We start from the raw sequence: 16,013 nt of genomic DNA, 5'->3' as shown, positions 1-16,013 counted from the left end.
TCGATTTGCTTCGCCTCCTCTTCATTCACACCCAGCTAATCCTCCATCAGTAATATACCAACACTAAGCCACATTATAAGCATTTCGTCTATTAGAATGGATTATTTTTACGGTAGTCTAATTATTTCCTGCCCCTTCTACCTCCCACATGCACTTAGGCCATCCAGGGCATATCATTGGCTGACACACAAGCCACGCCCACTTTCTACCAAGGCTGCTTGTGATTAGTCGACGGTGGGCGGGGCTAAATTTCCACTCTAACGTGAACAGAGACAACACAAGAATATAAAAATGCAATAAAATGAAGGAAGAGAAAGGTTGTAAAAAGAATATATAGTCGTGAAACTGTTTATGAGGCGTATTTTCCATGACAAACAGACAGATTAACTTAAGTGCATTTTTTATACAGACATAAACAATGACATTACAGAAGATATGATATAATTATAGTACAATGTCTTGATACAATGAAGTGCTATATGATGCTTTGGTGGTACAGAAGTTGTAGTAGTAGTAGTAGTAGTAGTAGTAGTAGTAGTAGTAGTGGTGGTGGTGGTGGTGATAGTAGTAGTAGTAGTAGTAGTAGTAGTAGTAGTAGTAGTAGTAGATATGAAGGGAATGAAGGTGGAAGAGAAACGAGCAGTGTGGATAGGTGGATAGAAAAATGGAGTTAAAGAAATAAATGGGTTGTGTTAATTAGTAGCAGAAGTGGATGGAGGAGGAGGAAATGGAGGGTAGGAGGTGGAGTTGAAGGGAGTTAGGAAAATAAGAAAGAATGGTTGTGTTGGTAGTAGAAGTGGAGGAGGAGGACAACGAAGTGGAGAAAATGAATGTGTAATAGCGGTTGAGAAGGTGGTGGAAAAAGTGGAGGAAATGAATGTGTAAAAAGCAAAAGTGGAGGAGGAAGAGTGGAAGAAATGAATGTATGAAAACCGAAAGTGGAGGAGGAGGTGATTGAAATGGATGGGGGATATATAATGGAAAAAAAATACAGGCTGAAAATTAATATAGAAGGGATGGGAAGTGTGGCAGAGTATAGTAGGGGATGGAGATGTGATGGGGGGGGGGATTGCAAAGAGAGGGTGAAGGAAATAAAACATGGATTGGAAAGTCTGAGGTGGAGGTTGTGGAGGGGAAGGGGAAGGGGGAAGAGAGGCAAGGGGGACTAATACAGTATAAAAAAAATTAAAAAAACACTCCCTCTCACTTTTATTTTCTTCCATCTTAGAGAAAAAATTGCACTTCAAATTTGCCCATAAAAAAAGAATAAATGAATTACATGAGGAATAAATATGTACACTTTTATACATTACTAATATATCACAATTATCCATACAGGGCTACAGGCTGAATATACACGAATATACAGTTTTGATATACATGAACCGGTGTACAAAAATATATAGTACAGATGAAAAAAAATGAGGATGTTATTTTTCTACATTTTTTTTTTTCAGTATTCATATTTTTCCATTTTTTTCTTCCTTTAAATGACAAGACACTGGAAACCTGAATATATAAGGCACAATTGTTGTATCCTTTAGTTAACTGTTAATGTATTCAGTTTAATTTCAATGTATATCTGACATACATAAAATTCAACAACATTTGCTTTCTCTCTCGCTCCTAACTTTTTTTTTTCGTTCTTTTTCATTTCTTGCATTTTCTTCCTCTATCTTCATTTAGTTTGATTTCAATGTATATTTCAAACAGCCAAACATATTTTCATAAATGGGTATTTTCTCCAAACAGTTTTATATCTTTCTCTCTCTCAACTTTATTTCTTTTTACGTTCATCAATCTTCATTTAGTTTAATTTCAATGGATTTCTAACTCAAACATATTTCAACAACCAGGCATTTTCTTCAAACAGCTTTATACCTTTCTTTTTTTCTCCTTTTCTCTCTCTTCACTACTGTATATTTTCCTCTTTTCTTCATTCATTATTTAGCTCAGTTTCAATACATTTCTAACACACAACATAACCAAACAGTTGAGTATTTCCTTCATTCAACTTTTAAACCTTTTGTCTCTCTCTCCAGTTGGGCATTACTCTAGCTCTCTCACCTCTATATTTCTTTTTCATTAATCCCCCTTTAGTTCAGTTTCAATGGATTACTAACACACAAAGATAACCTAACCATTGATTATTTTCTTTATTTCCTTCATTCATCTCTTAAACCTTTTGTCTATCTCTCCAGTTGGGTGTTATTCTCTTTCTCTCTCTCTCTCTTCAACATAGTTCTTTTCCATCAGTCCTCCTTTAGTTCAATTTCATGCATTTTTAACACACAAAGATAACCTAACCATTGATTTTTTCTTCATTTCCTTCATGCAATTTCAAACCCTTCATCTACGTCTCCAGTTGGGTGTCGTTCTCTCTCCCTTACTCTCATTATACAACAGTTTCTTATCTTCATTAATGAGGTATCATGTACAAAAATAACATCTGCTAAGACTCTAGGTGATGTATGATGCATAACGACTCACACGACACGACTATCTATATAATGCATCTGATTAGCTTGCATGGTACGTATATATAGGTACGCACTTCATTGTAGTGTTATGAGTATTCTCCCTTAACATATGACTTTCTTCAGATTGTAACAAGAGTATAGTGATAATAATAGTCATAATAATAGAAGGGTATTCATGGTATATATATATAATGCTACTTCTTTGACTAACACACAAATGGTGACATTGTATTAGAAGACTAGCTGGGTGTGTATAAGGAGGAGGAAGAAGGAGGAGGAGGAAGAGGATGGGGAAGAGCAACATGAAGAAAGGGAGGTGGAGGTGGAAGAGGGTGCAGAAAACTAGCTGGGTGTGGAGGAGGAGGAAGAGGAGGAAGGAGAAGAGAGAGATGAAGAATAGAAGGAGGAGGAGGAGGAATAGCATGCAAAAGACTAGCTAGGAATGGGTGAGGAAGAGGCGGAGGAAGGAGGAGCCGAGGAGAGGGATGAAGGAGGGGAGCCAGAGGAGGAGGGAGGTGTCGGGGGGTTGCCAGGGAGGGGGGGCAGGGGTCTGAGGCTGCCCGAGTCGCTGGCAACACTCCCCTGTCGACTCCTTGGGCACGAGTGACTCTCCTCATCACTGTTGAGTCGGTTGAATTTACGGATGAGATCTTTGGTAGCACTGGGGGGGCCTGACCCTCCCTCTACCCTCCTCTCTGGTGGGAAGACATCTTTAGTGGAGGAGGAGATGGAGGAGGAGGACAGTTGATGACTGAGAGGGGAGTGAGGTGGAGTGAGAGGAGTCAGTCTTCCTTCCTCACCTTCTTCCACTCCTTTCGCTTTTTTCCGTTTTTTGCTTTTATCCACTCGAGCGTAGAGTGCCTGGATCTCCGGTGGGATATCCTGAGCCCCTTGGAGTACTGTGAGGTCCTGCAGGATATCAGGAACTGTCTCAGGGTCAGGGGAGGGAGCAGGGGAGGATACGGATATGGTCGCTGAGGCTGGTTTTTTATCTGTTCTTGGAGGCGGAGGACGTGGTTTCAAAGTCTCGTAGCTGTGTTGTCTCGGCCCGGCCTCGGAGACGGTCTCATACCCATGGTCCTGAGTCTCCCGTACCACCTCATACCCCGGCTCCTTCTCCTTCACAGTCTCATAGTCATGGTGCTTCCCTTCGACAACCTCATATCCCGCCTCACGCCCCTTCGCCACAGACTCATACCCGATGCTTTCCTTATCCTGCTGTTCCTCTTTGGTGCTCTCCGCGTCGCTCTCCAGATCCGAGCCCAGAGACTTCTTTCGTAGGGTCTCGTAGCTGTGTTCAGAGCGGTTACGGACCCTCTCGTAAGGCGGGTCATTCCCTCCGACGATGTGCGCGTAGTTCGGGTCATCGTCCAGCTCTGACTCGGTGATTGAGGTCATCGTGGAGTGCGGCTGAAGGGGGAGACTCATGAGGTTCTGCTGGTAGAGGGATGACCGCAGGGAGTCACTCAAAGGGGGGTCCTCAGTGTCGGGGGAGCCTAGGGTCGCACTACTACTGGTGTGGGAGAAGGAATGGTTTTGCTGGGGTCCGACAATCCCCCCGTTCATGGTCGACTCCTTACTGGGGGTGGTTTTGACGAGTGACCGCAGGGACCCGGAGGTAGAGGAGAGGTGCCGTCGAGCTAACAACGTCCCCACCACCAGCATGGCCGCCGTCAGGAGCCCCGCCACCACCGCCAGAGCCACCACCAGCCCCTGCGTGCCCTCCCCTTCCCCCTGTTGCGGCGGCTGGGTGAGGTCGAAGGTCAGTGCGCGCCCCTCACCGTCCCTCAGCCCAGCCAGGGGAGGGGAGGGTGCGCTGAGGGGTACGCAGGTCACGTTGATGTCCCGCCACGCCCCCTCCTCCAGGCAGGTCGTCACAGTGTCCTTGGTGTCTGTGGGGGGACAAATATATGCTGAAGAATTTGTGGAGGGAAGTGGGGAGGGGAAGGGGACTCAATACAATAACCTTCATTCCCTCTCTTGCATATTTCTTCTCCTCTCAAGAAAAAAAAAAGCAACGGCACTTAAAATACACCAGATAAAAGAATAAATGAAGGGTATCGAACATAAGGATACTGTTTTTCCCTTTAACTTGGAAGCTTTGAAGACTAACCCAACAAAATGATACCTTCACTTGAACCATCATATGACTCTTACCTGTGCTGTCATCTCCATGCGGCATCTACCTGTGCTGGCTTAGGTTTGAGACATTTACCTGTGATGATTTACCTGTGTTGTTTTATTTGTTAAGACTCTACCTGTGCTGACTGCTTACCTGTGTGTAGTCTGTGTCCATCGTTACAGGTGTAGACAGCGATGCCATTCCAGCTGGTTGAGGAGTTGAGGAGGATGTGGCGGGCGTTGGGGAAGGTAGGAGGAGGCCCGCACGTCACAGCTGGGAGGGGAAGAGAGGGGTGGGTGGGAGTTATGGTCAGTATTCTAAGACACTCTGCCTTTTACCTGCATATTTCCAAAGGCTGAAAAGGAGGTTAATCGTGTGTTTTTCTCATGTTCATGGTACAGTTGTGTTGTATCATTATCCTCCCTTTTTCACTTATTTCCCTTGAACTTTTTTTTTTCTTCCTTCCTTCCTTTCCTCTTATTTCCTTTCCTTCCTCTTCTTTATTCCTCTCCTGGCAACCCTTCTTCCTTCCTTCCTATTTCACTTCCATTCTTCTTACCACACCCATCATCCCCTTCCCCCTTCCCCCTCAACCACACCCCTGCCCCACTCACCTTTACACACGGGCGGGTCGCTGGTCCATGCCCCGGTGTGGTCACAGGTGCGCGTGGCAGGGCCCTCCATCTTGTACCCGGGGCTGCAGGTGTAGGTGGCGACTGTGCCATGCCCATACACGCCCCGGAAGTTGGCAACCTCCATGAAGCCGTTGGTGATTTGGGGCGGGGCGGGGCACTGGGATTCTGAGGGTATGGGGAGGTTAGGGAGACTGGAGCTGTGGTGTTGGGTGATGGGTGGGGTGAGAATGTAAGGGGTGAGGGTGTGAGTGGCATTGGGGTGGGTGGGGTGGGTGGGGAATTGGTGTGGGGTGGGGTGCTGTGCTGGTGGAAATTTGGGTTTGGGAGTGGCTGTGGGTTTTTGTTTGTTTGTTTATTTGTTTGTCTTAATGGGTGTTTGAGTGTTGGAAAGTTTAACCCGGTAGCAGCGACGGGCCAAGTTTGTGGCTTTACGGTGTACCAGCGATAGGACAACTTTTTGCCATGATATAAACCCTCCAAAATAGATGATGCGTAAACTGATCACAAATGCGTTGATATATATTATGAAATGGTTTGCGTGAGTGATGATTTTTTCTCATTTTTCTTGCTTAGAGGGGCCTTTAAGAAACATGATCCCCGCAGCTACCGGGTTAATGGTTAATTGATTCTATTCACTGACTGCCTGACTGATTGACCAACTGACTAACTGAAAGGGAACACAACAGTAAAAATAAAAATATATAGACCGACATAGCAGGTTTTAATGATTTCTTAACTCTCATAAACCTCAAAAGACTATAAGAATTAATACCAAACATATCATTAGGTTACATAGTTAATTTAAGCAGTACACATATTTACAGTTGTTATTGTGGATATATTTACATTCGGTTGTACATGGTTAGTAAGCAGTAATGAAAAGCAGAAAATAATATCAGTGGTCATTTTTCCAGCAGTTTTTAGACAGCACATATTATTCTTTTTATTTACAGAAGTGAGAAATAAAGGCAAAATATATGGTCGTCTTTGAATGAAATAAAATACCCCGAGTTAAAAAAAAGTGGAAAAATGGAGAAACCAGTTGCAGGAGGAAAAAAAATAAAGGAAATCTATCATAAAAAAAAGGTTTACACATAAAAAAAGAGGCAAAAAATCTCTCTCTCTCTCTCTCTCTCTCTCTCTCTCTCTCTCTCTCTCTCTCTCTCTCTCTCTCTCTTTCTCTCCTTTCCTTTTCCATTTGTCTTTATCTCTCTATTATCTGTCTCTCCCTTGTTTTACTTGTCTCTGTCTCTATGTCTCCTTATTCCTCTCTCTTTCTTCCTCTTTCATCTCTATTCTTTCTTCCCTTTCTTTATTTATTTTCCCCTTCCATCTGTCTCTCTTTCCAGTACCTCTCCTCTCTCTCTCTCTCTCTCTCTCTCTCTCTCTCTCTCTCTCTCTCTCTCACCTTTCTCTTTCCCTTCCCTTTCTTTCTTTTTCTATTCTTTCTTCCCTTTATTTTCCCCTTCCATCTGTCTATCTTTCCAGTACCTAATCCCTCTCTCTCACTCTCTCTCTCTCTCCTTACCTTTACACCTGGGGGCCTGTCCTTGCCACTTTCCCTTGGAGGAGCAGGTAAGCACATCGTCGCCCTCCAGCCTGAACCCCGGCCGGCAGGTGTAGAGCGCCCGCCCCTCCCCCTCCCTCTCCACCTCCCCCTCCACTGGCACCTCCGGCTCGCCACAGGGGATGCGCTCTGTGGGGGAAGGGGTGGAGTGAGGGGGGCGGGGGTGATATGGGGGGGAAGGAGGGAAGTGGAGTGAGGAAGAATGGGAGTAGAGGGAGGAAGAATAAGTGTGGAACGGGTGGATTGATGAGTGATGGGGAAGGAGGGAAGTGGAGTGAGGAAGAATGGAAGTAGAGGGAGGAAGAATAAGTGTGGAATGAGTAGAAAAAGCGTGAATTGATGAGGCGTGGAAGTGGAATAATGGAGTGGAGAGCAGGGAATAGGGGTGGAGTGAGGAAGAGTGGGAATAGAATGAGCAAGGAAAGAGTGGAGTAAGGAGGAAAGGGAGTGGAGTGAGGGGGTATGAGGTGGAAATGAAGGGGGAAAGGTGGAGTGAGAAGGGATGGAGGGGAGAGTGAATAGGAAGGGAAAGAGTGGAGTGATAAAAAAATAGGAGTGGAAAGTGGATGGGAAAATGTGGAATGGGTAGGAAAGGGGTGAAGTGAGAGAGGGAAGGAGTGGAGTGAGAAAGATGGAGGTAAAATGCATAGGGGAAGAGGTGGAGTGGGGAGGGAAAGAGGGGGAGTGAGGAGTGGAGTGAGTAGGATGGAGGTAAAGTGCGTGCGGGAAGAAGTGGAATGAGGAGGGAAAAAGGGGGAGTGAGGAGTGGAGTGAGCAAGATAGATAGAATGCATAGAGGAAGAAGTGGAGTGAGGAGAGGCAAAGGGGGAGTGAGGAGTGGAGTGAGCCAGGTAGATAGAATGCATAGAGGAAGAAGTGGAGTGAAGAGGGACAAAGGGGGAGTGAGGAGTGGAGTGAGCAAGATAGATAGAATGCATAGAGGAAGAAGTGGAATGAGGAGGGAAAAAGGGGGAGTGAGGAGTGGAGTGAGCAAGATAGATAGAATGCATAGAGGAAGAAGTGGAGTGAGGAGGGACAAAGGGGGAGTGAGGAGTGGAGTGAGCAAGGTAGAAAGAATGCATAGAGGAAGAAGTGGAGTGAGGAGGGACAAAGGGGGAGTGAGGAGTGGAGTGAGTAAGGAAGGGGTGGAGGGGGAAGAAAAATGGCAGGGGGGGTGAGAAGCAAAATGTATGAGTTAAAATGAAGTAAGAAAAAAATGTGAGTGAGTTAAAAGTAAGAAAGTTAAGAAAGTAGTAAGAAATAAATATGAAAGCAAGAAAAGTAAGAAAATGTGTGTTAAAATGAAATAAGAAAAGCAAGCAAGGAGTAAAGAAAAGTAAAAAAAAAGTTAGTAAAGCAAGATTAGTACCGTGCCCAATAATAATAATAATAATAATAATAATAATAATAATAATAATAATAATAATAATAATAATAATAATAATAATAATAATAATAATAATAATAATAATAAAACATTTGCACCCACACTATACACAAAGACAATGATTATAATATGTTAAATGAAAGAAAAGTAATGATAAGCAGTAAAATAAAATGACATTGCATGATTTCTCCTGATAATGACAAAGAAAAAAAGAAAAAAGAAAAATTATGATGAATGACCACAATAAATGAAATTGAAAAGTATGACAAGAAAATGAGAAGAAAAAAAAGAAAGTCATAATTACATAAAAGAATAAAAATGACCAAGGGAAAATAAAAATTGGGGAAAATATGAAAGAAAAGGAAGAAAATAGAAAATAGAAGAGAAGGAAAAATGAAAAATGGGGAAAATAGAAGAAAGGGAGGGCTAGGAAATAATAGGAAGGGAGGAAGATGTAAGAGGAAGGAAAAATAATAGGATTAGGAAAATCAAGAGAGGAAAATAAAAGAGGTGTGGGGTGAGAAGGAAAAAAAGTGGAGTGAGAAGGAAAAAAGTGGAGAAGGATAAAATGTGGAGTGAGAATGAAAAAAATGGAATGAGAAGGAAAAAAGTGGAGTGAGAAGGAAAAAAAGTGGAGTGAGAAGGAAAAAAGTGGAGTGAGAAGGAAAAAAGTGGAGTGAGAAGGAAAAAAGTGGAGTGAGAAGGGAAAAAGTGGAGTGAGAAGAAAAAAAGTGGAGTGAGAAGGAAAAAAGTGGAGTGAAAAGAAAAATAGTGGAGAAGGGAAAAAAAGTGAAGTGAGAAGGAAAAAAAGTGAAGAAGGGAAAAAGTGGAGTGAGGAAGAAAGGAATGGAGTAAGGAGGGAAAAATGAGTTAAAATAAATAAAAAAAAATGAATAAAAGAAAACTGAAGCAAAAATGAAAAGAAAAAAAATCTGAAAAAAACTAGAAAAAGAACAAAATAAGAGAAAAAAACCTCAACCAGAATTTAAATTGTGGTACAGAAATGACAAGACGAATTAGTGGACAAAAAAAAAGATAAGAAAGGAAACAAAGAAAGAAACAATAATAGTTCTCATATATTTCTGACTATTATTAAGGATGACTTGAAACTGCCCTGTAGGAAGGTCTCTCTCTCTCTCTCTCTCTCTCTCTCTCTCTCTCTCTCTCTCTCTCTCTCTCTCTCGCTAAATCTTTTCCTCAGGTGGTCTTTGTGGTTTCAATAAAGAGGTGAAAGTGAGACCATTTCTTGCACAGGTGAAGGGAAACGATCTACCAAATAACGGGACATAAAATACATGAGAAAAATAAATAAAAGTGAAGTGAGGGAGTAAAGAGCGACTGACCGACCTCCAGACAGTAAAAGTGAAGGGGGAATAAATGGAACAGGAAGAGATGGAAAAAATAGAGGAAAATAAAGAAAAGAAAGAGAGGGGAAAATAAAAGTGATATAGTGGAAAAGGAAGCAAGGGAGGAATAAAGAAAAAGGGGAGAATAAAAGGAGGAGAAGGTTAAATGAAAATGAATAGGAGGAAAAAATAAATATACAAAAAAAATATAAAGAAAATGTGAAGGAAAATAAATGGTAGGTGAAAAAAAAGAATAGATGATGATAATAAGACATGAGGCAAATTAAAGAAATAAAAATTAAACCTTAAAAATGCCCTAAGAAATAAAAATAAAGCATGAAATGAATCACACATAAAAAAAAATATATATAAGCCATCAATTATCTTTCAATGTTCCTTTACGGTCCCTTGTTATCACTTTCATTATCATTTAGTAATGCAAGAAAGCTCCTCTGACTGTACAATCCCATTTATGATAAAACAATACAAAAGTTACAATACTATATACAAATGTACAAACAGGTATATACATCTCTTTAGATAAGCACCACTACCACTACCATTACTACCACTACTACCACTACTACTACTACCACTGTCACGTACCTCTGAAGGCGAACACCTCCACCTCACACAGCCCGAAGTACTCCTGGTCCGCCCGGTCGTCCCGTATGTAGACGAACTGGCCGGGGTGACCCAAGCCGTCGTTACAGTGGAACAGCGCCTTGTGGGTCTGGAACACGCCCTGGAACGAAGAAGTACATGTCACCCCTACACATATATACAAACACCCGTAGAGAGAACAAATTAATAAAAAGGAAAAAAAGGCGTAAAAGACACATACATACATACATACATACAGACAGACAGACAGACAGATAGATATACCTTGAGAAAAATAAAGGGAAGATAAGAAAAGTGGAGATAGTGAAAGAAGAGAAGAAGAAGAAGAAGAAGAAAGTAGTCCGTGCTTACCTTAAAGGTGGTGCACGGCTTGTAGAGCGCCTTGTTGTCTGCCAGGAGCTCGATAACGTAGATGGTGAACTCCTGAACCGAACCTACGGGCGGAGGAAAATTGGTTAAGTGGTTGTTTAGTGATTTTGTGGTTGTGTAGTTGACCGATTGAGTGAGTGAGTGATGGACTGAATGATTGAGGCGGAAGGGAAGGGGAGGGAAGGGAAGGGAGGGAAAGGGAAGGGAAGGGAAGGGAAGGAAAGATAAGGGAAGGAAAGATATGGGAAGGAAATATAAGGAAGGGAAGGGAAGGGAAGGGAAGGGAAGGCAAGGGAAGGGAAGGGAAGAGAAGAGAAGAGAAGAGAAGAGAAGGGAAGAAAAGAGGAGAAAAGAAAGAGAAGAGAAGGAAGGGATGGGAAGAATAAGGAAGAAAATTAAGGAAAAGAAGAGGAAAGGAAGAGAGAAAGACAAGGAAAGTCATAATCACTCCTTCCGAAATAGACCTCTCTTTCGGCCACCTCTTTGGATTCTTTTTAGGAGCAGCAAGTAGCGGACTTTTTTTTTATTATGGTTTCTTTTTTTGTGCCCTTGAGCTGTCTCCTTGGTTGTAAAAACAAAAAAAAAAAAAAACTCAACAAAACACCTAACACCACACCACACCTGCACTCACCTGGACTAATCGTGACACCGACGGTCAGCACGTTGAACTTATGACCTAGATGGACCTGCCACCAGCGAGGGTCGGGGCCGCGTGGCGTGAAGGAGCAAGTGTCTGCATTTCCGTCCACGGCCATCTCGGGGGCGTAGGACCAAAGGGTAGCGCTCTGCAAGGCCCGCTTACCCCTCGCCAGGTTGAAGTCTGTAGGAGGAGGAAGAGGAAGTGAGTGGGGGGTGGGTGGAGGGGAGGGGGTTGTTTTAGGGGTGATGGTGAGTGAGGAGAGATAGTGAGTGTGAGGCTGGTTGTGAGTGGTGACAGTTACATGTATGGTAGTGGTAGTGTGTGGTTGGTGATGGAGATTGTAGTGACGTCAGGGAGAGGGAAAGGGATGGGAAAGAGGAGGAAGGAAGGGGAAGAGAAAGGTGATGGTATGCTTGGAAACGAGAAGGGGAAGAGGGAAGAGGAGGAAGGAAGAAGAGGAGGATGGAAGGGAAAGAAAAGGGGTGGTAGTGATGGGGGAAGGATATAGTGGAAGAGGGAAGGAAAGGAAGAAAGGGGAAAAAGGAGGGAGTGGAAGTGGGAAGCGGAAGAGAAAGAGGGAGCAGAAAAGTGGAAGAGAGAAGCAAAGAAAGAAGGGAGAACAGAGAGGAAGGGGGAAAGAGGGAAATAGAAGATGGAAGGGAAAAAGTATGAGATGATGGTGGTGGACTGAGATCGATAAAGAGGAGAAGGAACAAAAGAAAATGAAAGAAATGATAATGGCGAGAAAATAAACAAATAGAAAACATAGATAGATCAAAACAAGGCAAATGAAAAGCAAACACACATACACACGCACTCACACACACACACACACACACACACACACACACACACGCGCACAACACAACAAGCAAAGTTACGCAATACAACAGATACGCCTCAGGGAAAAAATAAAATAAAAGCTACATAAACACACACACATAAAAATAATAACATCGGCGCACCTGGCTCTCATTACCGACGCCTTACCTGAAGCCGAACGGAGGTGAAAAATTATAAAAAAAAGAGAGATAGAGAGAGAGAACGTTCAATAAAGAGCCTCTGTTTCCCGGTAATTAGAACGTGAACAATATGGCTTTTAGAGGAAGGGAGGTGGAGGAGGAGGAGGGAGAGGGAGAGGGGAAAAAATTTAGCGTTATCAAATATAAAGAAACGCAATAGAACAAAGGGCGGGAAAGTGAAACCGAGCATTGTGTGTCCGGGAGAGAAAAAAAAAGAGGAAAAAATGTTAACGTCCGACATGTTTTTTTTTTTGTTGCTGTTGTTGATGTTGTTACAGAGAAATGATGAGAGATAGCGGTTAATGCGAGGACGAATGGAGGAGCTAGAAGAAAATGATGATAATGAGGAGATAAGTGAGTAAATGGATGACGAGGGAAAATTGGGAAAAAGAGGTGTTGGTAGGAATAATGATGATGATGATGATGATGATGATAAGACGAAGAAGAAAAAGAAGAAGAAGAAGAAGAAGAAGAAAGAGAAAGAAGAATGATAATAAGAACAATAATAAGAATAGGAGTAAAAAGAAGAAGAAGAAGATGAAGAAGAAGAAGAAAAAGAAGAAGAAGAACAACAACCACAACAATAACAAGAACAAGAAGAGAAACATCAACAACAACAACAACAACAACAACAACAACAACAAAGTAATCAAACACCACAAACAAAGGCACAGAGAGAGAGAGAGAGAGAGAGAGAGAGAGAGAGAGAGAATATAATGATTACACACTCACTTTCACTGGACAATCATCAGGTGGATTGCGTCAGGTAAGTTAGTCGGTCACTCACTCACTCACTCACTCACTCACGCACGCACGCACGCACACACAGGTGACTTGAGGTGACTTGCAGTGATTGGCAGGTGAGATATTTGACGAGGATTGTGTCAGTGTGTGTGTGTGTGTGTGTTCTGTGTCAACTCTCTCTCTCTCTCTCTCTCTCTCTCTCTCTCTCTCTCTCTCTCTCTCTCTCTCTCTCTCTCTCTCTCTCTCCTCTCCTCTCCCTTTCCTTTTCTCCCTCCCTTCCATTCCTCCCCTTCCTCTCCTCCTCTTCCCAGTCCTCCCTCTTCCTTTCTCTTCGTCTCCTACCCCCTCCTTTTTTCTATTCAATTTTTTTCTCCCCTTTTCCCTCCTCCTCCCTCTCACCTTCACTTTCCTTCCTCTCCCTTCTCTCTTGTCTTCACCTTCCCTCTTCCCTTCCCCTCCGTCCCTTTCCCTCTCTCTTCTCTTCTCCCCTCCCATTCCTTCCTCTCTCAATCCTTTTCAATTTACTCCTCCCCTTGCTCTCCCTCCTTCCCCTTCCCTCTTTCCATCCCCCCCTCCCCTTCGTTCTTCCCCTTCTCTCCCCTTCCACTTTCCCTCATCTCCTGCTCTTCTCTCCTCCCCTTAGCCCCTCTCACTTCCCCCCTTCCCTTTTCACCTTTCCTCCTCCTCTCCCCTCCCTCCTTCCCCTTCCCCTCTCCCCCCTCCCCCCCTCGTTCAAGCAGCGCGAGTAAGTGCAGGAAAAACAAGACCCACTCAGCCTTGAACTGGCCGAAAGAACTGAGTCATATTTCGTCAAAAGTTAAGAAAAGAATAAGAAAAAGAAAATTATATCTCATTCTTGTCTTGTCGGATGAATGGCTTTGTGTCTGTCTGTCTGTGTCTTATTGGTGGTGGAGTTACGATATTGGTGTTTTTTACTATTGTTTTTTTTCTTTGTTTTTTTCTTTTTATTTTTATTTTCTCTTTCTCTCTCTCTGTGTCTTATTGGTGTCGAGGTAGAGAGAGTTCGGTGCTTTTTATTGTTTTTTTCTTTTCATTTCTCTTTTTTTCTTTTTCTTTTCTTTCTTTTCTTTTTTTCTCTCTTTCTTGGTCTTACTGGTGTTGGGTTTAAGGAAGTATATTGCTGTTATTTTTCTTTCTTTTTCTTTCTCTCTCTTCATTTACCTCTCTTTCCGTTTCTCTTCCTTTCTTTCTCTCTTTGTGTGTGTCTATATATTTTCTTTTTCGTCAATGCTGAGAATAAGGAAAAAAAAAAACTTCTATCTTTCCTTTCTCTCTATGGTATTTGTTTTTTTTATTTTATTTTATTTCTCTTTCTATTTTTTTCTTTTTCTTTCCTTTTCTTTCTTTCTTTCTTTCTTTGTCTCAAGGGCAGAAAAAAGAAGACACAAAAAAGCCCACCTGATCTAGCAAGAGGATCCACGGTACAGGTAATTACACAGGTAGGGAGAAAGGGCGTGACCAACCTACTTACCACCCCTCCTCCCCCTCCCTTCCCCCTCTTCCCTTCCTTCCTCCCCTGTTAAAAGTCTATTAATAGGGAGAATGTAAGGTTTTATTGCCCCTAACACACCTTCCTATCACCCATAAGACCAAAAGGAGCCAATATCCAGGTAATTACAGGTAGAGGAATGGGCGTAACTAAGCTAAGTCTCCCCCTTCATCCCATCACTTCCTCCCCAATGGTAAAAAGTACTTAGTATGGAGAGCTAAATCTATGTTACCTCTAAAACACCTTGCTATGACTTATCCAGGTAATTACAGGTAGTTTAAAGGGATAATTACCTCCCAACCGCCCCTCCTTCCTTTCTCTTCCTCACCAATGAAAAAAAAGTAATCGTATGGAAAGTAAAGCTATATTACCTCTAAAACACCTTCCTATGACCCATTAAACAAATAGAACCCAGTATCCAGGTAATTACAGGTAGGGAAAAGGATGCAACTACCTCCCAACCGCCCCTCCTTTCCTTCTCTTCCTCACCAATGAAAAAAAAAGTAATCGTATGGAAAGTAAAGCTATATTACCTCTAAAACACCTTCCTATGACCCATTAAACAAGTAGAACGCAATATTCAGGTAATTACAGGTAGAGAGAGGGCGTAACCAGCCTTCTAACCTTCCCCTTCTCCCTTTCCTTCTTACCCAGTTAAAAAAGAATGTTAGTATAGAGAGTAAAGTTTAATGACCAATTACACGCCTTCCTATGACACATTAGACTAATAAGAGACAATATCCAGGTAATTACAGGTAAAGAAAGGGCATAACTAACATTCTAATCCTATCCCTTCCCTTCTCTTCCTCCCCAAACGAAAATAAAAGTTCTTAGTAGAGAGGATGTACAATTTCAATGCCACAAACACTTTCCTATCACCCATTAGAGCAAGCAGAAGGCAATATCCAGGTAATTACAGGTAGGAAAAGGGCATAGCCAACCTCCACAGCCTCTTCCTTCCCTTCTCTCCCTCCCTAAACGAAAAAAAAAGTTCTTAGTAGAGAGAATGTATACAATTTTAATCCCCCTAACACTTTCCTATCACCCATTTGAGCAAACAGAAGGCAATATCCAGGTAATTACAGGTAGAGGAAAGCCCGTATTCAACCTTCCCTCTTCCCCTTTCTCTTCCTCCCACGTAAAAAAAAAAAAATTGCGTTAGTATGGAACCTCTACAACACACCTTCCTATCATCCATTAGAGCAAAAAGAAGGCAAGATCCAGGTAATGACAGGTAGGAGAAAGGCTTAACCAACCTCCTAAACGCCCCTCTTCCCCTCTCTCTTCCTAACAAGTATAAAAAATTGTGTTAATATGGAAAGTAACGTTATGTTACCTCTACAACACACCTTTCTATGACCCATTAAACAAACAGAAGGCAAGGCAAGATCCAGGTAATAACAGGTAGGAGAAAGGCATAACCAACCTCCTAACCGCCCCTCTTCCCCTCTCTCTTCCTCCCAAGTAAAAAAAAATGTGTTAGTATGGAAAGTAACGTTATATTATTTACAACTTACTATGACCAATTAAAACTACAAGAGCCAACATCCAGGTAATTACAGGTAGA

At 42.5% G+C, this 16,013-nt stretch overlaps 1 protein-coding gene across 1 annotated transcript in view; it reads right to left on the bottom strand.

Annotated features, from left to right (window-relative positions):
* Nucleotides 1–334: 334 nt before the first annotated feature.
* LOC126999330 (uncharacterized) overlaps nucleotides 335–16,013 on the bottom strand; it is a gene marked incomplete at its 5' end in the record, with an annotated part of 22,491 nt that continues 6,812 nt past the window's right edge. The window contains 7 exon segments of the mRNA XM_050861800.1: nucleotides 335–4,372; nucleotides 4,756–4,875; nucleotides 5,217–5,402; nucleotides 6,766–6,933; nucleotides 10,144–10,282; nucleotides 10,513–10,595; nucleotides 11,162–11,350. Coding sequence (XP_050717757.1) covers nucleotides 2,913–4,372; nucleotides 4,756–4,875; nucleotides 5,217–5,402; nucleotides 6,766–6,933; nucleotides 10,144–10,282; nucleotides 10,513–10,595; nucleotides 11,162–11,350 — 2,345 coding nt within the window.

This window comes from Eriocheir sinensis, chromosome 16, assembly GCF_024679095.1.
Source record: "Eriocheir sinensis breed Jianghai 21 chromosome 16, ASM2467909v1, whole genome shotgun sequence".
NCBI lineage: Eukaryota > Metazoa > Arthropoda > Malacostraca > Decapoda > Varunidae > Eriocheir > Eriocheir sinensis.
The sequence above is the reverse complement of the archived record's forward strand: the minus strand, read 5'-3'. Positions and strand labels throughout refer to the sequence as shown.